At 43.7% G+C, this 22,152-nt stretch overlaps 1 protein-coding gene across 1 annotated transcript in view; it reads right to left on the bottom strand.

Moving 5' to 3' along the window:
• The window catches only part of LOC106568897 (dihydropyrimidine dehydrogenase [NADP(+)]), a 130,603-nt gene that overhangs the window by 20,617 nt on the left and 87,834 nt on the right, over window positions 1–22,152 (bottom strand). Inside the window, exons 14-16 of the mRNA XM_014139686.3 lie at window positions 18,222–18,386; window positions 15,738–15,806; window positions 4,965–5,048 (exon numbers count right to left, since the gene is read on the bottom strand). Coding sequence (XP_013995161.3) covers window positions 4,965–5,048; window positions 15,738–15,806; window positions 18,222–18,386 — 318 coding nt within the window. The remainder of the gene's footprint in view (window positions 1–4,964; window positions 5,049–15,737; window positions 15,807–18,221; window positions 18,387–22,152) is intronic.

Genomic DNA, 22,152 nt, shown 5'->3' with positions numbered 1-22,152 from the left:
ATGTAAAGTACTGCCTCCTGCACCAACCTCCCTTTAGGCCTCCCCTAACTCGTCATACCCCTCCCACACGCCACACAAGCCAAGAGAGAGGTGTCCTCTTTGGGAGAGCTACACATTTTTTATCCAGTGCAGCCTGCATGGGCCAATATGACATATGCTTTCTTTTGTCTCTTTTACAGGGTGGTGGGTGGTTCCAGGAAGACCATCTCGTGGTGTTGAGGGACATTAAGTGCCACTGTATATCAACGGCTCCATAAAAAAAGAGCCTGTGCAGCAAGGCAATAGCTCTGATCCTCGGGCACATCGTCTGCTTTTGATCTCGGGGGGGGGGGGGGGGGGGGGGGGGTGTTTTGTTTCGGTTTTAACACAATACTTCAATGTGACTCCTGTATTGAGGGAAAGGCCCATCAAAGTGACTGGGGCAGAAGTAAAGGATGGTTTCCTTGCACTGAGCTGGAGAGGGATCTATCCGCGCAGAACAAAGCATAGATCGAATAGAGGAGGGGGGGGGGGGATAGAGTTTTGGAGGCTTTGTGGGCTACGCCTTCAGAGGAGAGGGAGAGGGAATAACAGGAGAATGAGTGGCAGGACCATGGACAGCTCCTAGGCCTTCAGAGGAGAGTGAGAGGGAATCACAGGAGAATGAGTGGCAGGACCATGGACAGCTCCTAGGCCTTCAGAGGAGAGGGAGAGGGAATAACAGGAGAATGAGTGGCAGGACCATGGACAGCTCCTAGGCCTTCAGAGGAGAGGGAGAGGGAATAACAGGAGAATGAGTGGCAGGACCATGGACAGCTCCTAGGCCTTCAGAGGAGAGGGAGAGGGAATAACAGGAGAATGAGTGGCAGGACCATGGACAGCTCCTAGGCCTTCAGAGGAGAGTGAGAGGGAATAACAGGAGAATGAGTGGCAGGACCATGGACAGCTCCTAGGCCTTCAGAGGAGAGGGAGAGGGAATAACAGGAGAATGAGTGGCAGGACCATGGACAGCTCCTAGGCCTTCAGAGGAGAGGGAGAGGGAATAACAGGAGAATGAGTGGCAGGACCATGGACAGCTCCTAGGCCTTCAGAGGAGAGGGAGAGGGAATAACAGGAGAATGAGTGGCAGGACCATGGACAGCTCCTAGGCCTTCAGAGGAGAGGGAGAGGGAATAACAGGAGAATGAGTGGCAGGACCATGGACAGCTCCTAGGCCTTCAGAGGAGAGGGAGAGGGAATAACAGGAGAATGAGTGGCAGGACCATGGACAGCTCCTAGGCCTTCAGAGGAGAGGGAGAGGGAATAACAGGAGAATGAGTGGCAGGACCATGGACAGCTCCTAGGCCTTCAGAGGAGAGGGAGAGGGAATCACAGGAGAATGAGTGGCAGGACCATGGACAGCTCCTAGGCCTTCAGAGGAGAGGGAGAGGGAATAACAGGAGAATGAGTGGCAGGACCATGGACAGCTCCTAGGCCTTCAGAGGAGAGGGAGAGGGAATAACAGGAGAATGAGTGGCAGGACCATGGACAGCTCCTAGGCCTTCAGAGGAGAGGGAGAGGGAATAACAGGAGAATGAGTGGCAGGACCATGGACAGCTCCTAGGCCTTCAGAGGAGAGGGAGAGGGAATAACAGGAGAATGAGTGGCAGGACCATGGACAGCTCCTAGGCCTTCAGAGGAGAGTGAGAGGGAATCACAGGAGAATGAGAAGCAGGACCATGGACAGCTCCTAGGCCTTCAGAGGAGAGTGAGAGGGAATCACAGGAGAATGAGAAGCAGGACCATGGACAGCTCCTAGGCCTTCAGTGGAGAGTGAGAGGGAATCACAGGAGAATGAGAAGCAGGACCATGGACAGCTCCAAGGCCTTGGGGAAGGCTGTATGAAGGCATGGTTTTGTATGTAACTATGTACTGCTTTCTTTCTTGGCCCGAGGCTGTGATACCTTTAATTATGTGTGTGTGTATGCATATGTGTGTGTCTGCACTCAGTACACTATATATGTGTATATTCTGTGTGGGGGATGTAGTATCAGTGGACAGACGAGCGAGAGAGAGAGCGAGAGAGCGAGAGAGAGAGAAAAAGCTGTCCATCCGTCTCCTACGTTTGTTTTTTTGGACTGCTGATGGAGAAGCGTGCCACAGCCAGCTCCTCTCCCCGTGAGGATCACTAATTTGTTTTCTAAAATTAAAACTGACCTGGGGGCTGTGGCTAATGGCCACGGACATAACACATTAAAGTAGCACACATCTCCAAAACCCACAAAACGAACTCATTTAATTTATCTATATTTTCTCTATTCTTATCTATCTACAGTTAAAGTCGGAAGTTTACATACACTTTAGCCAAATACATTTAAACTCAGTTTTTCACAATTCCTAACATTTAATCCTGGTAAAAATTCCCTGTCTTAGGCCAGTTAGGATCATCACTTTATTTTAAGAAGGTGAAATGTCAGAATAATAGTAGAGAGAATGATGTATTTCAGCTTTTATTTCTTTCATCACATTCCCAGTGGGTCAGAAGTTTACATACACTCAATTGGTATTTGGTAGCATTGCATTTAAATTGTTTAACTTGGGTCAAACGTTTTAGGTAGCCTTCCACAAGCTTCCCACAATAAGTTGGATGAATTTTGGCCCATTCCTCCTGACAGAAATGGTGTAACTGAGTCAGGTTTGTAGGCCTCCTTGCTCGCACACGCTTTTTCAGTTCTGCCCACAAATTTTCTATAGGATTGAGGTCAGGGCTTTGTGATGGGCACTCCAATACCTTGACTTTGTTGTCCTTAAGCCATTTTGCCACAACTTTGGAAGTATGCTTGGTGTCATTGTCCATTTGGAAGACCCATTTGCAACCAAGCTTTAACTTCCTGACTGATGTCTTGAGATGTTGCTTCAATATATCCACGTAATTAATTTTTCTCATGATGCCATCTATTTTGTGAAGTGCACCAGTCCTTCCTGCAGAAAAGCACACCCACAACATGATGCTGCTACCCCATTGCTTCATGGTTGGGATGGTGTTCTTCGGCTTACACGCCTCCCCCTTTTTCCTCCAAACATAACGATGGTCATTATGGCAGAACACTTCTATTTTTGTTTCATCAGACCAGAGGATATTTCTCCAAAAGTACGATCTTTGTACCCATGTGCAGTTGCAAACCGTAGTCTGGCTTTTTTATGGCGGTTTTGGAGCACTGGCTTCTTCCTTGCCGAGCGGCCTTTCAGGTTATGTCGATATAGGACTCGTTTTACTGTGGATATAGATACTTTTGTACCTGTTTCCTCCAGCATCTTCACAAGGTCCTTTGCTGTTGTTCTGGGATTGATTTGCACTTTTCGCACCAAAGTACGTTCATCTCTAGGAGACAGAATGCGTCTCCTTCCTGAGCGGTATGACGGCTTCGTGGTCCCATGGTGTTTATACTTGTGTATGATTGTTTGTACAGATGAACGTAGTACCTTCAGGCGTTTGGAAATTGCTCTCAAGGATGAACCAGACTTGTGGAGGTCTACAATGTTTTTTCTGAAGTCTTGGATGATTTCTTTTCATCACTGATGTCAAGCAAAGAGGCACTGAGTTTGAAGGTTGGCCTTGAAATACATCCACAGGTACACCTCCAATTGACTCAAATTATGTCAATTAGCCCATCAGAAGCTTCTAAAGCCATGATATCATTTTCTGGAATTTTCCAAGCTGTTTAAAGGCACAGTCAGCCTTAGTGTATGTAAACTTCTGACCCACTGGAATTGTGATACAGTGGATTATAAGTGAAATAATCTGTCTGTAAAGAATTGTTGGAAAAATGACTTGTGTCATCCACAAAGTAGATGTCCTAACCGACTCGCCGAAACTATAATTTGTTAACAAGAAATTTGTGGAGTGGTTGAAAAACGAGTTTTAATGACCGCAACCTAAAAGTATGTATGTAAACTTCCGACTTCAACTGTATGTTGTGGTCTTAACATCCACTGGCCTAGCCAGCGTAATGACATAATTGTGGTTCTAGTCTTTGTAAGATCTTAAATTGGTGCCACCTCCAGCAGTGATCTGTTTTCAGATGGTAGCTTTTTAATAGGTCATTCCCTGTGGTGAGTTTCAGTAGCAGAGCTTTTGTACTGGGAGGTCAAAGCTTATTGTTAGCATTCCTGGAAGATGTACCAGCAAGCAGCCATAATCCCATGCTTATGCGTCATTAAATAATTTCCCTTGCATTTTCTTAGAATCTGAAAAAGGTGTCACCCTGTGTGTGTGTGTGTGTGTCTCCCTCTCTCTCTCTGCGCCTATATGTGTGTGGCCACTGTCGGTGTGATTAAATGCTATTTCCTTGCTTTAGTTCACGCAGAGGTTACCTGCCAGGAGGCAGAGGCCTGTAATTAGCCTTGTGTCCTTACAGAGGGGGATCCACACACAGTGCGGGGGAGGGGGGGGGGGGGGGGGGGTAATTTATGAGCACTGCAGGGGGCACAATGGTTCTGTCTCGTGTTTAGAGGGAAACAGGCCCAAGTCCCCTGGCGATCGTAAACTGCCAGGGTAGGAAGACGGCAGATGGAGGAAATCAAGTCAAATCGCAGCACTGCTGTTAGAAAAGCGACAAAGTGCTACATTTGTGGTAGTGATTGGATTTTCTTGGTTAAGGCCCATTTTTGGGGATTTTGACACATTTGTTTAAATAGTTTTAATCTGTAACTTTTAAGGGTTTATTACAAGACGAGTGTATGTATTCATCAGAGTGTTTCTCTGAATCTAAAGTGGAATTCCGTAAGAATTTTTTTGGGGGGGTAAAGAAATTGTATTTTCAAAGCAATTGACTATGTGTATGGCTATGTGTATTGAATGCATATTAAAGAATGGCGAACGATCGGCACAGGACAGAAAGGGTTGGATGTGGTTCAGCCACGTTCCACGAGGAATTTAAAAGTCTAAGTAATTGCCAGAGTGTGTGACACTGGTGGAGTGTGTGTGTCAGTGTGCTGGTAGATACCTGTCCACAGGCCAGTCCCATGCCCCTTTCTCCCATTCCGTGGGGACAGGAAAGGTTGAGCTCCAGTGCATCCGCTCCGGAGTCCTAGACAGACAAACACACACACAACCATCACCTGCTTCTGCATTGATGTCAATGGGACATTAAGTGAACATTCGACTTAAGAGTGGAGATTAGGGTTCTCCCCGATGTGATTTCTCTGTGATAAAAGGAAACATCCCAGCTAGGTTCCCAAGAGTTGTTTTGAGTATATTTTACTGTGACATGTTAAAATCTTCGCATAGCATAAATGATGACTACCGAACTTAACAGTTCTCAAGTACCTGTCATGCCATCCGCAAAGAGACAAGTAAAGAAACGACACAACACATCTACATTAGTATCAATGGCGACAGAAATAAAACACTGCATGCATGAGCATGGGGATACCACAGAAAAACACATTTCAAAGACAGACTCAACTGAGATGCGAACCGAGTATTGCAAAGGAAAAAACGAGTGCCTAACACCTTTAAAAAAAACACTCTTAAAATAGCTGTGGAAACTCGTTGTTGACATGTCAAAGAAGCTTTAAAATAATGGTGCTGGTGGATGGGATGTGAGAGGAGAAATGGGTAGTGGTGGTTCAGGGGAGGAAGGAAAGTAAGAAATAAGGCATTCAACAGGCAATTACGCTGTGGAGAAGCGTTCTGACAATGAATCAAAATGGCGGAAGCATCTGGACGATTTCCAGAGACCCTTTATTTCTCAGTCCCATCCAGCCTGCCTGCAGAATGTCAGGCCACCACAATCTATGGACTTCCTCACAACTGACAGCCATTAGAGAGCAAGAATGAATAATAAGGGTTTTAGCCGTTCTAAAGGAGAAGGGGGAGAGAGTGGTTGGATAGCTGGATATAGCTATTTATCATGGTCAGCTTTCTGGAGAGGTGGGGGGCATGTTGGTCGTGCGGACCTCAAACTAAACTCCATGGTTAATTAAGCTAAATGGACGGGAGAGGGGAATGTATTGAGCCAAAAAGCAGAGGAGAGGACAGTTTTCCTAAAAGGGGCTGGCGGATTTCCTAAAAGCTTGCTTTCATCTTTCTCTGTGGGGTGGGCATCTTTTTAAAACGGAGGGCAATGAGTAACAAAGTCTATACCTGTGGGTCATCATTCAGGCAAACATAAAACATTGACTGTTTTTATGGACTTGCACATGCCCCAAAAGAATTGTGTGAAAGACAGCATATCTGCATCATTTGATCGCCTGCCATCCCTTATATTTCCACATACACTAAGTCATTAATGTTGACTATTTAGTATACCCTGTGGCCGTGAGCTCACCTGATTGCGCCAGTCAACATAAAGGGCATCAGACAGCCTTGGATAGTGCTAAACACTAGACATCAACATTCTAATAACCAAGACAATAGAAGGAAGGGAAGCGGTGCTAGGGTACACAATAGTAGGGCTTGGGAGATAGAAAGTGCTCTTTGGTAAAAGGGGTTAATTGGTCAGCAAAAAACATAGAGGACCAAGGCACTCCTCATATCATTAAAATGCCTTTATTTGTATGGCCTGTCGAATGGAAATAAAGATTTTAAGATTTGATTTGTCTTCGTCATGGAGTACAACGACTGCCTTGGTTCTACTTGTTTTTTATTCTAATGACCGGGTTGCACCACTCACATATGACCTTGGCGTACAAAGACAGTTACCGCCAATTAACAAACGTTTCCCCATTGGCACAAGTGAGCCCTGCTGTCTGGTGTCATACAGTATATCTACTTTGAGATCTCTGAATGGCTCCGATCCACTGCTCTTCATCTTTATGCATTAAGTGAAGCTGTCCAGAATGATGTACGCTGTGTGTGTGTGTGTGTGTGTGTGTGTGTCTGTTTATGTTTGTCTGTGAGAGCAGGTGTATCTCATTTTGCCTGTGAATATCTCAGGGCTCTGCAGATACGCTCCACTTCAGAGCCAGAGGCCTCAACACCCACGCATGCACGCACACACACATACACACACACACACAAAGCTAATTTATTAGGGCTGACGTTAACTTCGACAGAGTTTAAGTACCCCAGCTTGATCAAAGCGAAACGAGCCCTCACTATTGAAAATGTTATCACATCAAGGCTGCTTTGATAGACAATTCATCTGGGAAAATAAAATGCATTTTTGAATGAATTCAAGGCTGACATTAATTAAAGGCCTCTTCAGTGGCAGAGACTCAAAGCTGAAAGACAGTTTGAATAAGTCTTGTTGGAGAATATCTGTTTGAGTTCTGGACAGTGGAGACTATTAGGTAGTTAAGTAACTGGACAATTTGGTAGTTAGGTAGCTAATCAATTTCCCAAACTATTAGGCCTGCTGGCAACAGTACAGCCCCTTACCAGACCATAAGCTCTAGTGGTTAGCAACAGCTTCACCAGGAGTAAGAGTCTGGCCATGATAGGCATAACTCAACTCTGTAGGATGTCAAGTGCTTTATAGCTAGCTAACAGTCACATGTTGGAGGGAATCCATCCGTTACAGTTTTTCTCAATCACATACAAGCAATTGTCGGATCTGTGTTGAAACGTATGGACAGTGGAACAGCGATGATCAAATGCTCAAATACATTTCCAGAACTTCTGATCTCGCCTTAGTACCTGACTTGCATATCTTAGACCACATTTAGGAAGACTTGAAATACAAATGTTCTCGGCGAACACAAAATTCACTGTTAAGTGTTTGGTTCACAGAATATAAACACATTGGTTTCATCAGAAGAGAAACGTGTGAAATGACGTTCTCTGTTTCCAGTGCAGTAGTATCAGTAAATGCTACTGCACAAAACTCTAAATCACCCTGTCAGTGTCATACTATGTACAATATATGGAAAGATCTAGACATTGGGGACTGTCTAATTGTTTTCATTTTTTATAATATTGGGGACATGCAGAGATTGAAGTTGGGTTACTACTAAGTCATCAGATTCAACACTGTGACCTTCTAAGCTTTGCTTAGGTGTGGATTGAGGCCTGTACAGGGCCTTCGGAAAGTATTCAGATCCATTTACTTTTTCCACGTATTGTTACGTTACAGCCTTATTCTAAAATTGATTAAATTTAACAGTTCCTCATCAATCTACACACAATACAACCTAAACGACAAAGCGAAAACAGGTTTTTAGAAATGTTTGAAAATGTATTAAAAGTTAAAAACAGAAATACATTATTTACATGAGTATTCAGACCCTTTGGTGTGAGACTCAAAATTGAGCTCAGGTGCATCCTGTTTCCATTGATCATCCTTGAGATGTTTCTACAACTTGATTGGAGTCCACCTGTGGTAAATTCAAATGATTGGACATTATTTGGAAAGGCACACACCTGTCTATATAAGGTCCCACAGTTGACAGTGCATGTCAGAGCAAAAACCAAGCCATGAGCAAGGAATTATCCATAGAGCTCCGAGAAAGGATTGTGTCGAGGCACAGATCTGTGAAAGGGTACTAAAAAATGTCTGCAGTGTTGAAGGTCCCGAAGAACACAGTGGCCTCCATCATTCTTAAATGGAAGAAGTTTGAAACCACCAAGACTCTTCCTAGAGCTGGCCGCCCGGCCAAACTGAGCAATCGGGGGAGAAGGGCCTTGGTCAGGGAGGTGACAAAGAACCCGTTGGGCACTCTGACAGAGCTCCAGGGTTCTTCTGTGAAGATGGGAGAACCTTACAGAAGGACAACCATCTCTGCAGCACTCCACTAATCAGGCTTTCATGGTAGAGTGGCCAGACGAAAGCCACTCCTGAGTAAAAGGCAAATGACAGCCCGCTTGGAGTTTGCCAAAAGGCACCAAAAGACTATCAGACCATGAGAAACAAGATTCTCTTGTCTGGTAAATCCAAGAATTGAACTCTGTGGCCTGAATGCCAAGCGTCACGTCTGGAGGAAACCTGGCACCATCCCTACGGTGAAGTATGGTGGTGGCAGCATCATGCTGTAGGGATGTTTTTCAGTGGCAGAGACAGTGAGACTAGTAAGGATCGGGGGAAAGATGAATGGAGCAAAGTACAGAGAAATCCTGTTTTTGCTTTGTCATTATGGTGTATTGTGTGTAGATTGATGAGGGAAAAAACAATTTCATCATTTTTAGAATAAGGCTGTAATGTAACAAAATGTGGAAAGTCTACAAAAAAATGAGCAAACCAGCCTTTGTATTGAATACATAGAATTGGATTTTGATGATACTTATGAATGAATCCTGCAATCAATGTGCAGGAATAATATTTGATTTTATGTGTATGAAATTGTTCGGTGAAATATGCATAAAAGAAGAGTCCATAATTGCCCATAATTCTGCACCTTGGGATAGTTGTACTTCCATTTTTTGATCATAATTATTTAGTGACTGCAAAATCTAGTGGGATTTTTAAAAGACATACTAACTTTCTGTTTTGTCTGCTTGGACTCAAGAGATAAGTATGGTGCATCTACATGTCATGCCCTGACCATAGAGAGCCCTTGTTTCTCTATGATGTAGTAGGTCAGGGCGTGACGAGGGGGTGTTCTAGTTTAAAATTTCTATGTTGGTGTTTTGGTTTGGTTCCCAATTAGAGGCAGCAGGTAATAATTGCCTCTAATTGGGGATCATATTTAAGTAGCTAATAATAATTTACATTGGAATATATATATATATTTCTTTTTTTGAATAATGAATAATAATAATAATAATAATAATTGACATTGGAATATATATATTGAATTTTTTTGAAAGAAATATGGGATATTGTTTTGTGTTTGTGCATGTGCACCACGTAGTCACGCTTCGTTGTTCGTTTATTGATTTATTGTTTTTGCTTAAAGTTTCTCTTTGTAATAAATATGTGGAACTCAACATCCGCTGCGCCTTGGTCCCGTTCTTACGACAACCGTGACACTACATCTGCATTGCTTGCTGTTTAGGGTTTTTGGCTGGGTTTCTGGATAAGCACTTTGTGACAACTGCTTGCAATTTTTATTCTATTATATGGTTTTGATGAATGTATTATATACTGCTCAAAAAATAAAGGGAACACTTATACAACACAATGTAACTCCAAGTCAATCACACTTCTGTGAAATCAAACTGTCCACTTAGGAAGCAACACTGATTGACAATACATTTCACATGCTGTTGTGCAAATGGAATAGACAACAGGTGGAAATTATAGGCAATTAGCAAGACACCCCCAATAAAGGAGTGGTTCTGCAGGTGGTAACCACAGACCACTTCTCAGTCCCTATGCTTCCTGGCTGATGTTTTGGTCACTTTTGAATGCTGGCGGTGCTTTCACTCTAGTGGTAGCATGAGACGGAGTCTACAACCCACACAAGTGGCTCAGGTAGTGCAGCTCATCCAGGATGGCACATCAATGCTAGCTGTGGCAAGAAGGTTTGCTGTGTCTGTCAGCGTAGTGTCCAGAGCATGGAGGCGCTACCAGGAGACAGGCCAGTACATCAGGAGAATCTTCTCATGTTTTGGCCTGCCATATGAGTTCTGTTATACTCACAGACACTATTCAAACAGTTTTAGAAACTTTAGAGTGTTTTCTATCCAAATCTACTAATTATATGCACATTCTCGTTTCTGGGCAAGAGTACTAACCAGTTTAAATGGGGTATGTTTTTTATCCGGCCGTGAAAATACTGCCCCCTAGCCCCAACAGGTTTTAACTTTCAAAGCAGAATTACTTTCCCATTGTTCCTCAACTGTAGTGTATGATATACCATTGTCTAGCTCCGAGTCTGTACTTTAATCCCATGTAAAAAAACAAAATTTCAAATTTTGCTACATAAGACCGAATCGAGCCAGTCGGTCACAAATACCATTCCCTAGCAATGAAATACCATGCCACTACTACTACCATTTTCAATCATCACAGTGGTTTTAGCATGCCTGATGCAAACACAACAGTGTTGGCTTCACATCAATAACCATGAGTTCAATAGGGCTATGTGAAGTGACAGAGCAAAGCTGAGAAGGAACGATAGATTTCAGAGGCAAACATCCACATCGGTGGAGAAAAAGAATAACAAAAAAATATGTTTTTATAATATACCTTTCTTTCTTTCTCTCGCTCTCTTACTCTCCCTTACTCTCTCTCTCTCTCTCTCCTTACTCTCTCATTCTCCCCCTCTCTTCCTCCCCTTCTCTACCTCTCTCCCTCCCTCCCTCTCTCCCCTCTCCCTAAAATTATGTTTTTTACATTGGATAAAAATGAACTCTGTTTGAAACATTGTTCCAAAAAAATTATTGTATGAGATTGAGAAAAACTGTAAATACCATTCCATAGCAATGAAATACTATGCCACTACTACTGCTATTATCAATGATCACATTGTTTTTAGCTTTCCTGATGCAAACACAACAGTGTTGGTTTCACATCAATAACCATGAGTTCAATAGGGCTATGTGAAGTGACAGAGCAAAGCTGAGAAGGAACGGTAGAAGAAATTAAAAAACATTTTATGATTTATTCCCTCTCTCTATCTCCCTTTCTCTCTCTCTCTCCCTTACTATCGCTCTCTCTTCCTTACTCTCTAAGAATAATAAGAATAAGAAATAAAAGTAATTAAATAGCAGCAGTAAAATAACAATAGCGAGACTATATACAGGGGGGTACTGGTACAGAGTCAATGTGCGGGGGCACCGGTCAGTTGAGGTAATATGTACATTTAGGTAGAGTTATTAAAGTGACCATGCATAGATGATAACAACAGAGAGTAGCAGCGGTGTAAAAGAGGGGGGGGGGGGGCAATGCAAATAGTCTGGGTAGCCATTTGATTAGATGTTCAGGAATCTTATGGCTTGGAGGTAGAAGCTGTTTAGAAGCCTCTTAGACCTAGACTTGGTGCTCCAGTACCGCTTGCTGTGTGGTAGCAGAGAGAACAGTGTAAGACTAGGGTGGCTGGAGTCTTTGACAATTTTTAGGGCCTTCCTCTGACACCGCCTGGTATAGAGGTCCTGGATGGCAGGAAGCTTGGCCCCAGTGAGGTACTGGGCCATTCGCATTACCCTTTGTAGTGCCTTGAGGTCGGAGACCGAGCAGTTGCCATAGATGGCAGTGATGCAACCAGTCAGGATGCTCTCAATGTGCAGCTGTATAACCTTTTGAGGATCTGAGGACCCATGCCAAATCTTTTCACTCTCCTGAGGGGGAATAGGTTTTGTCGTGCCCTCTTCACAACTTTCTTGGTGTGCTTGGACCATGTTAGTTTGTTGATGATGTGGACACCAAGGAACTTGAAGCTCTCAATCTGCTCCACTGCAGCCCGGTCGATGAGAATGGGGGCGTGCTAGGTCCTCTTTTTCCTGTAGTCCACAATAATCTCCTTTGTCTTGATCACTTTGAGTGAGAGGTTGTTGTCCTGGCACCACACGGCCAGGTCTCTGACCTCCTCCCAATAGGCTGTCTCATCATTGTCAGCGGTCAGGCCTACCACTGTTGTGTCATCGGCAAACTTAATGATGGTGTTGGAGTCATGCCTGGCCATGCAGTCCTGAGTGAACAGGGAGTACAGGAGGAGACTGAGCACGCACCCATGAGGTGCCCCTGTGTTGAGGATCAGTGTGGCAGATGTGTTGTTACCTACCTTTACCACCTGGGGGCGGCCTGTCAGGAAGTCCAGGATCCAGTTGCAGAGAGAGGTGTTTAGTCCCAGGGTCCTTAGCTTATTGATGAGCTTTGAGGGCACTACAGTGTTGAACGCTGAGAGGTAGTCAATGAATAGCATTCTTAGATAGGTGTTCCTTTTGTCCAAGTGGGAAAGGGCAGTGTGGAGTGCAATAGAGATTCTATCATCTGTGGATATGTTGGAGCGGTATGTAAATTGGAGTGGGTTTAGGGTTTCTGGGATAATGGTGTTGATGTAAGCCATGATCAGTCTTTCAAAGCACTTCATGGCTACAGACATGAGTGCTACTGGTCGGTAGTCATTTAGGCAGGTTACTTTAGTGTTCTTGGGCACAGGCACTATGGTGGTCTGCTTGAAACATGTTGGTATTACAGACTCGGACAGGGAGAGGTTGAAAATATCAGTGAAGACACTTGCCAGAAGGTCAGCGCATGCTCGCAGTACACGTCCTAGTATTCTATCTGGCCCTGCGACCTTGTGAATGTTGACCTGTTTAAAGGTCTTACTCACATCGGCTGCAGAGAGCGTGATCACACAGTCTTCCGGAACAGCTGGTGCTCTCATGCATGTTTCAGTGTTATTTGCCTCAAAGCGAGCATAGAAGTAGTTTAGCTTGTCTGGTAGGCTCATGTCACTGGGCAGCTCTCAGGTGTGCTTCCCTTTGTAGTCTGTAATGGTTTGCAAGCTCTGCCACATCCGACGAGCGTCAGAGCCGGTGTAGTACGATTCAATCTTAGTCCTGTATTGACGCTTTGCATGTTTGATGGTTCGTCGGAGGGCATAGCGGGATTTCTTATAAGCTTCCGTGTTAGAGTCCAGCTCCTTGAAAGCGGCAGCTCTAGCCTTTATCTCAGTGCGGATGTTGCCTGTAATCCATGGCTTCTGGTTGGGGTATGTACGTATGGTCACTGTGGGGACGATGTCATCGATGTGCTTATTGATGAAGCCAATGACAGATGTGGTGTACTCCTCAATGCCATCGGAGGAATCGCGGAACATATTCCAGTCTGTGCTAGCAAAACAGTCCTGTAGCTTAGCATCAGCTTCATCTGACCACTTTTTTTATTGATCTGGTCACTGGTGCTTCCTGCTTAAATCTTTGCTTGTAAGCAGGAATCAGGAGGATAGAGTTATGGTCAGATTTGCCAAAAGGAAGAGCTTTGTATGCATCTCTGTGTGTGGAGTAAAGGTGTTACCGTTTTTTTCCCTCTGGTTGCACATTTAACATGCTGATAGAGCGCCGCCTCTGGGTGAGCGTTTTCTTGTTTGCTTACAGCGGAATACAGCTCATTCAATGCTGTCTTAGTGCCAGCCTCAGTCTGTGGTGGTATGTACACAGCTACGAAAAATAAAGATGTAAACTCTCTAGGTAGATAGTGTGGTCTACAGCGTATCATGAGATACTCTACCTCAGGCGAGCAATAGCTCGAGTCTTCCTTACATATCGTGCACCAGCTATTATTTACAAAAATACATAGTCCGCCGCCCCTTGTCTTACCAGACGCCGCTGTTCTATCCTTCCGGTACAGCGTATAACCAGCCAGCTGTATGTTGATAGTGTCGTCGTTCAGCCACGACTCCTTGACATACAGTTTTGATTGTCCCGTTGGTAATTTAATCTTCCGCACAGGCCATCGATTTTATTTTCCAAAGATTGCACGTTTGGTAGCAGAATGGAAGGAAGTGGGGGTTTATTCGATTGCCTACGAATTCTCAGAAGGCAGCCTGCCCTCTGGCCCCTTTTTCTCCACCTCCTCTTCACGCAAATCACGGGGATCTGGGCCTGTTCCCGAGAAAGCAGTATATTGTTAGCATCAGGCTCGTCAGACTCGTTAAAGGAAAAAAAGGATTATGTTAGTCTGTGGTGAGTAATCACAGTCCTGATGTCCAGAAGTTATTTCCGGTCATAAGAGACAGTAGTGGCAACATTATGTACAAAATAATGTCCTTTTAAAGTCTATATAAACTAGTGACCTGCAGTGTTTGTCTCTATACCCTGGTGAAGACAGCTTGGCTGTCAAAACTTTGTTATTCAGTTATTGCATCTGAGCTCCTAGATTGTGAGGCTCTCCTTTTCTTTTTCAAGGTTTCACATCAATAACCATTAGTTCAATAGGGCTATCTCTCTCTCTCACATACTCTCGCTATCTCTTCTCTCTCTCGCTCTATGATTTTGTCCCTCTCTCCCTCTCCCTTATTCTCTCTCTCTCTTATCCTCTGCACCCTCTCTCTCTCTCTCTCTCTCCCTTACCCTCTCCCTCGTTCTCTCCCCCTCTCAATCTCTCTCCCCCATCTCGCTCTTGCTCTCTTTCCTTCTCTCTCTCTCCCCCTTCTCTCCCGCTCTTTACCTCTCTCTCCCCCTCTATCTCTCTTTCTCTCTCTCTCACTCTCACTCTCTCCCCCCTCTCTCGCTCTCTCACTCTCTCTCTCTCCCCCTTCTTGTGAACTCTGTTTGGAAGATCGACAACATTGTTCCAAAAAATGTTTGTATGAGATTGAGAAAAACTGTAAATACCATTCCCTAGCAATGAAATACTATGCCACTACTACTACCATTATCAATCATCACAGTGGTTTTAGCATGCCTGATGCAAACACAACAGTGTTGGTTTCACATCAATAACCATGAGTTCAATAGGGCTATGTGAAGTGACAGAGCGAAGCTGAGAAGGAACGATAGGAGAAACGATAGATTTCAGAGGCAAACGTCCACATCTGAGGAGAAAAAGAAAAAAAAATATTTTATGATTTATTCCTCAGTTTGTGAGCACAGTGGGTTTCTGTTGCCTCTGAGACGTAAATCCGATGTTATCTAATGCAAATTTAATGTAAGAAGCTGCTTTTTCTCAAAGAGACCAATGAGGCTTTAAGCCATGAATATGGATGCCGGTCTATTTCAGAGTGATACTCTTTAAGGTATCTGTTAAAGCATATTTTTTACATACTGACATGCATGTTTTTAGAGAAGACAAAGGAACTCATTTAAATCCATTTGTTTGGTACAAAACAGTTGGCCCAAAAGAATGTGAATGGATCAAATTGAACACTCACTTTCTTGACTCTTTCTTCAAGTCCAGCCCTGTAAAGTCAGGTTATATTCTGAACCAACAGACAACACAAAATGGACTCACCTCTGCCATTTTAGCAAGCTCAACCCAGTCGGCTTTGTTGTAACCGCACATGATGCTCGAGATGACAATCTGAAAAGGAGAGAGAGGAGAGAGAGCGAGAGAGAGAGAGAGAGAGAGAGAGAGAAAGAGAGAGAAAGAAAGAGAGAGAAAGAAAGAGAGAGAAAGAAAGAGAGAGAAAGAAAGAGATTAAGAGAGAGAAAGGGAGAGAGAGAGAGAGAGAGAGAGTGCGAGAGAGAGTGAGAGAGAGAGAGAGAAGAAAGAAAGAAAGAAAGAAAGAGAGAAAGAAAGAGAGAGAAAGAAAGAGAGAGAAAGAAAGAGAGAGAGATTAAGAGAGAGAAAGGGAGAGAGAGAGAGAGAGAGAGCGCGAGAGAGAGTGAGAGAAAGTAACAACTGTGATTTCACCTGCTGTGCCTTATCTTGTCTGAGAGCCTGAGAACACATAGTGGTTTCAAAGACTACGCAAACATCTGAGAGAATAACAGAGGAACAATATAATGTGTCTTTCGCCCATCAGTTCTCCGCACTCAATCCTCAACGGTCCTCAGTCTTGTTGTGGAAACTATAATCTACCCATAAAGTAGGGGAGATATAACTCTCCCTTTCATTGCTTTGGATTTTAAAAGACACAAATAGGCTGATGTGTCCACAATGCACAGAGGGACATGCCTGCCTGTGATATAACCAAGTGTGTGTTTGATTTTATAGATCCTGCATCTTTCCGTGTCCGTATTGTTGGAGACTTGTGATAACCCTTCATCCTCTTTACCATGGGAGTCGGCTACTGAACTGCAAATATTGATTACGGGCCAGTTGAAGTGGAAATGAATAGCAAACAATGCTACGTTTCTCCCCCTGATCCACTCTCAAGTGGCACATGCTACGGACAGTGGCCAGACTATTGTTGGGAAAACGTCTTTAGTATCTATTCACATTGTTTGAAGACAGAAGGAAAGGGACAAGACAGACAAACGTACATGCAGACGTGCCGACAGACAGACTGACAGGCGGTGTGCACTGCAGTAGAACCGTTCTAGCTGAACCCCATCCCGAGGAGGCGGTTTATGGGGTAGAGTGAATTGCAGCGATAGTGGGGCATGTGTCTGTCTGTTTGTCCGTCCATCCGCCGGCTTGCCTGTCTGTCCGTCTGCCTGCCTGTCTGTCTGCGAGGAGCAGAGCCGAGCCTAGCAGGGGGATCCTCCTGTTATCTCTTTAATAATGGAGTAGTGTGAGTAAGTGAGCCCATCCACCAACACCCTCTACACTGCCTCTCCAGGGACTCCCGGCACCACGGCAACTGTCAATCACCGCAGATATGGAGATATTAGAAGAGAGGAGGATGGGGCTGCACCTTTTCACTTTCTTCCCGCTCCCTCTTTCTCCTGTATGCTGTCTCTCTCCTGCTCCCTCTCCCTCTCTCTCTCCCTTTCTTTCTGTCAATTTGTCCCTATGTTTTCCTGTTAGTCTCTCTTTCTCTTCCCTTTTTTACAATTCCATTCCTCAGGTGCAGCATTATTACAGGCATGCCCGCTGCCTGTAAAACCTGACACACACACACACAGACCACTCCACTCCACAGTCTCAATCAGTCCCTGCAAGGGAGAGGTGTCTCAATCTCCCCAGCCCCTACAATTTCACATCATTTGGGGAGGGCTTTTGTTATTAATCACTCCCCTTCTCTGAGTATTCATTTTGCCGAGCGGAATACGCTGGTGACCTTTAACCTCCGGGAGGCACGAGCTGGGATGAGTTTGGCTCTGCCTTCACCAAGGACGCCCTTCAAAGCAACCCAGGTGGACCGAGGATGGCAACCCACAAGGTCACGTCATGTTGAAGACGAGAGCAGAGGAAAACAGGAATAATGAATGGGAATAATGGGGGAGGGAGAATATCCTTGACCTCCCTGAAATCAATGAAAAAAAATTAATGGCTGTCTCTCAGTGGGAGCTACATATTTATGTTTTACTGCATTGGTAAGTAATTTGGGGAGGATGGAACAAGGGGATGGGCTCTGGTAACCAGGTAAAGGAAATAACAGGAGGATGAAGGTCGGAAGAGGTCAATTGTGAAGAGGATTTCTGGACCTGAGCTTGGTGTGGAAGCACAGCAGTGTAATACAGTGTAATCACTGTAGACTAAATGGGACAGTCTGACATGGATATACAGTAAATACCCTTACAGGAAACACAAATAATCCCTGAGGATGTGGGTATTATGTTCAATGGGACAGGCTCACTGCATTTTTCACTGTAATTCATTCTGGACTAAATAAATGTTTGAGTGACATTTATTTAGCTGAAAAAGATTGGTTGAGTCTTCAAATAGTAAACTACAGAACCGAACCAAGCCAAACTAAGCTGTACTGTGCTGGCCTGGTTACACATCCACCAAAGTTGTTATTGGAAGCAAGCTGAAAAGACTATCATAGCACAAATCAGTTCCAATAGATAGTGTGAAATGGGCATCTGTGGAAAAGAGTGAACTCACATTCTTGGGAAAGTCTGTCTTCAGCTCTTTGACACCCTGGCACCAGTAGGCAGCCGTCTTCTCGCTGATCAGTTCGATGTTGAGGAAGGAGCCCTGTCCGGGGCCGAACACATGACCTGACGTGGTGCCACGCACGATACGGGGAGAAACATTAGTCACCAGGTCCTGTGGGAAGAAACATAGGAATGAGAGAATTGACGCTCCAAGAAACAAAATGGCTGACTGTTTTGTTAGGTCAGGCCAGTGATGGAATGAGCGAGATTGATCCATTACCATGAGGGCCAGGATTTTTTCCTGGCTATAACTGTTCAGAATAATTCGGGCTGTGGTGGAATTATTGTAATCAAAAGGAGAGACTTTTAGATTTCTTCAAAACAATCAACTTTATTATTTAACTTCATTAGGGTAGGGGGCAACTATTTTCACCTCCGGATGAAAAGCGTGCCCAAAGTAAACTGCCTGCTACTCAGGCCCAGAAGCTAAGATATGCATATCATTTGGATAGAAAACACTCTAAAGTTTCCAAAACTGTTAAAATAATGTCTGTGAGTATAACAGAACTGATATGGCAGGCAAAAACCTGAGAAAAATCCATCCAGGAAGTGGGATGTTTTTATTTTTGTAGTTTTCTATTGAATGCCATTACAGTATCCATTGACTTAGGACTCAAATTGCACTTCCTATGGCTTCCATTAGATGTCAACAGTCTGAGGGAGTAAGACCACTTTGAATAAGTGGACCATTCAGTGTCCCTGAGGTTTTTCATGCGCACGACCGAGAGCATGCCTTTCTTGTTTTCCATTTATATTGACAAAGCTTTTGTCCGGTTGAAATGTTATGGATTATTATGACTAAAAACAACCTGAGGATTGATTATAAACATCGTTTGACATGTTTCTACAAACTTTACTGATACTTTTAGGATTTTTCGTCTGTCTGTTGTGACTGCCTTTGAGCCTGTGGATTACTGAACAAAACGCGTGAACAAAATGGAGGTTTTTGGATATAAAGCGGGACTTTATCGAACAAAATTAACATTTATTGAGTAAATGGGAGTCTTGTGAGTGCAACCATATGAAGTTCATCAAAGGTAAGTGATTAATTTTATCACTATTTCTGACTTGTGTAATTCCTCTACTTGGCTGATAACTGTTTGTAATGATTTATCTGCTGGGAGCTGTTCTCAGATAATCACATGGTATGCTTTCGCTGTAAAGCCTTTTTGAAATCTGACACCGTGGTTGGATTAACAAGAAGTTAATCTTTAAACCGATGTATAACACTTGTATCTTTTATGAATTTTTATAATGAGTATTTCTGGTTTTGAATTTGGCGCTCTGCAATTGCGCTCTCCATTACTGCAGTAATGGAGCTGGTCGGTAATCACCCCTGGATGTGATCACTGAGAACTCAACGAGCTGGTTCGAGCCACAGCATTTTATAGCAAAGTCCATCCTCCTTCAGTCTACGTGACAAACAACAGATGTATGGAATGGGTCACAAGGTTAAGATTTGCATGAAATATACTTATAATTCGTAGACAGTATCTGCTGTAAAAACAGTTCTCATTGTGTAGAGACCAGGGTCTGGTCCCCCAACTCCATACTGGAGCCATCTCCCCCTGGTACCGCAGTACAGAAACCTTAACTCATGCTCTGGAATGCGGTATCACCCAAAGACATTGTAAATCTTCTAGAGGCCGATCCTCAGTAGAACACACACAGATGAGCATTCTAACAACCCCTTATTCTGTTGCATAAAACAACCATTTGATGCAATTACAGCATTATAAAATAATCTTGTAATTTCCACCATAGGGCTCAGAGTTTTTCCTTGTCAGGCCAATTGGTCAACAAAATCTCCTGCTAACATGTCTCATCTGCATGAACAACATGACATTACATCTTATGAATAGGAGGGAGGTGCATGGTCAATATTTGATAACTATAATGTCACTTAAAAAAAGCTGGCTTCAATTGTGAATCTGAATGTCATGTTTGATTCAAAGCCAATGAGAAGAGCTGTTGAATCTAAAGAAGCACCATTCATATTCATGATATACAGTTACTTATAAATTCACCACAGAGACATTGATATTTGAAGATGTTTCATTCTGCTCTGGTTACTATTACCAATTAGTTGAAACCAATTTGCATAATCGAATTTAAAAAAACGAGTCCATATCAAACAATTGCAACAATAACACACTAATAGATGTAATGATATTTGAATTATGTAGCATCTTTAGATAGAAAAATTGTAAGTAATGATAGGAAATGATGCAGACATAATCTGCAATAGGTTTATAATCCTAAACACCTAAACCAATGCTAGCGTGGCAAAAATTCAAGAGAGCATCACAGCCAACAGTAGTATTCATTGTGATCACGCATTTGTTTCCCTGTGACATCTGCTGTGTTCACTGCTAATAGCTGGGCTTTATCCACAGGGCAATGTTTGAAGGATTTAGCTCAACGCTGCACTGTGAGTTCAGTCAACTATGAAGGCAGCTCCTCGCTAGCTAACCCTGATGAAGTGCAAGACAAGTCAGGACAAATTGTTTGAAGTCGGCGAGTAGAAAGGAATACGAATGAGATTAGATAAAGCTCTGGACAGACGTGGGAGCCACGTCTTTCGATGAACAAATACAGGATGATGGGTGAAGGGTTCGGCGCGTTTGCACATACGGGATCAATCACATAAAATAGTAAAGTAATCCATAACGCCAAAACACATAGGCTAGGCTACAGTACCACACACACGCAACCACGCACATACACACACACCACCACCACGTAATACATGCACCTGTGAAGAAAACATGGCCAGTAATCTCTGTAACAACAGCAAATCAAATCAAATTGTATTTGTCACATGAGCCGAACACAACAGGTGTAGACCTTACAGTGAAATGCTTACTTACAAGCCCTTAACCAACAATGCAGTTCAAGAAATAGAGTTAAAAAAATATTTACTAAATCAATTAAGTGAAAAAATATTAAAATCAAAAAGTAACAGAAGAAAATTACATAACAATAACGAGGCTATATACAGGGGGTACCGGTACCGAGTCAATGTGCGCGGGTACAGGTTAGTCTAGGTAATTTGTAAAGTGACTAAACAGCGAGTAGCAGCAGTGTAAAAACAAAGGGGGGGGAGCGTCAATGTAAATAGTCCGGGTGGCCAGACTATTTACGACCAATCCACATGTATTACGGTCCTCAACAAGGATTTAGATACTATAGGTTACTGGGTCCTTTGTGTCTGGTTTTCTGCTAACCATTGGGCTATCACAACAGTCCAGGCCAACTAATCAATCCCCACAACCTAGCAGCTTTATGAAAAGACGTGATAAAGAGTGCTCAGATATCACAGCCACGGCTCTAGCTCCTCCAACACAGAGACAACCAACGATTGGCCGTCGGCCATGAGGAGGCACATTCCAGGTGATTACCGAACAGCGGTTAGTTACACGGTCTCTTCCCTCAAGACACTATTCTTTCTTTCTGCAGGGAGAAGCGAGAGAGAGAGAGAATGATGGACAGAGATAGAGAAAAAAAATAATATACGTTTTTCAGTTGCACACCGTGCGGCCCTGGCTATTTTGAAAGCTGACACAGAAACCATTCGACCACAATTATCTCTATTACTACATCCATCATTATCACTGGAGGGAGGGATGTACGTGGCCGGGGGTGGTGGTGGATGCTAGTAAGTGAACAATTCTCTCTCTCTCCCTCTACCTCTCCCTCTACCTCTCCCTCTCTCCCTCTCTCTCTCTACCTCCCTCACTCCTTTTTCCCTCACTCCTTTTTCTCTCTCTCTCTCTCTCTCTCTCCTACTCTTCATGGTGAGTTTAAATCCCTCTCTCTCTCTCTCTCTCTCTCTCTCTCTCTCTCCTACTCTTCATGGTGAGTTTAAATCCCTCTCT

This window comes from Salmo salar, chromosome 14 (assembly GCF_965601325.2).
Source record: "Salmo salar chromosome 14, fSalSal1, whole genome shotgun sequence".
NCBI classification, from domain to species: domain Eukaryota; kingdom Metazoa; phylum Chordata; class Actinopteri; order Salmoniformes; family Salmonidae; genus Salmo; species Salmo salar.
Note: the sequence above shows the minus strand (reverse complement) of the source record. Positions and strands in the feature narration are given on the sequence as shown.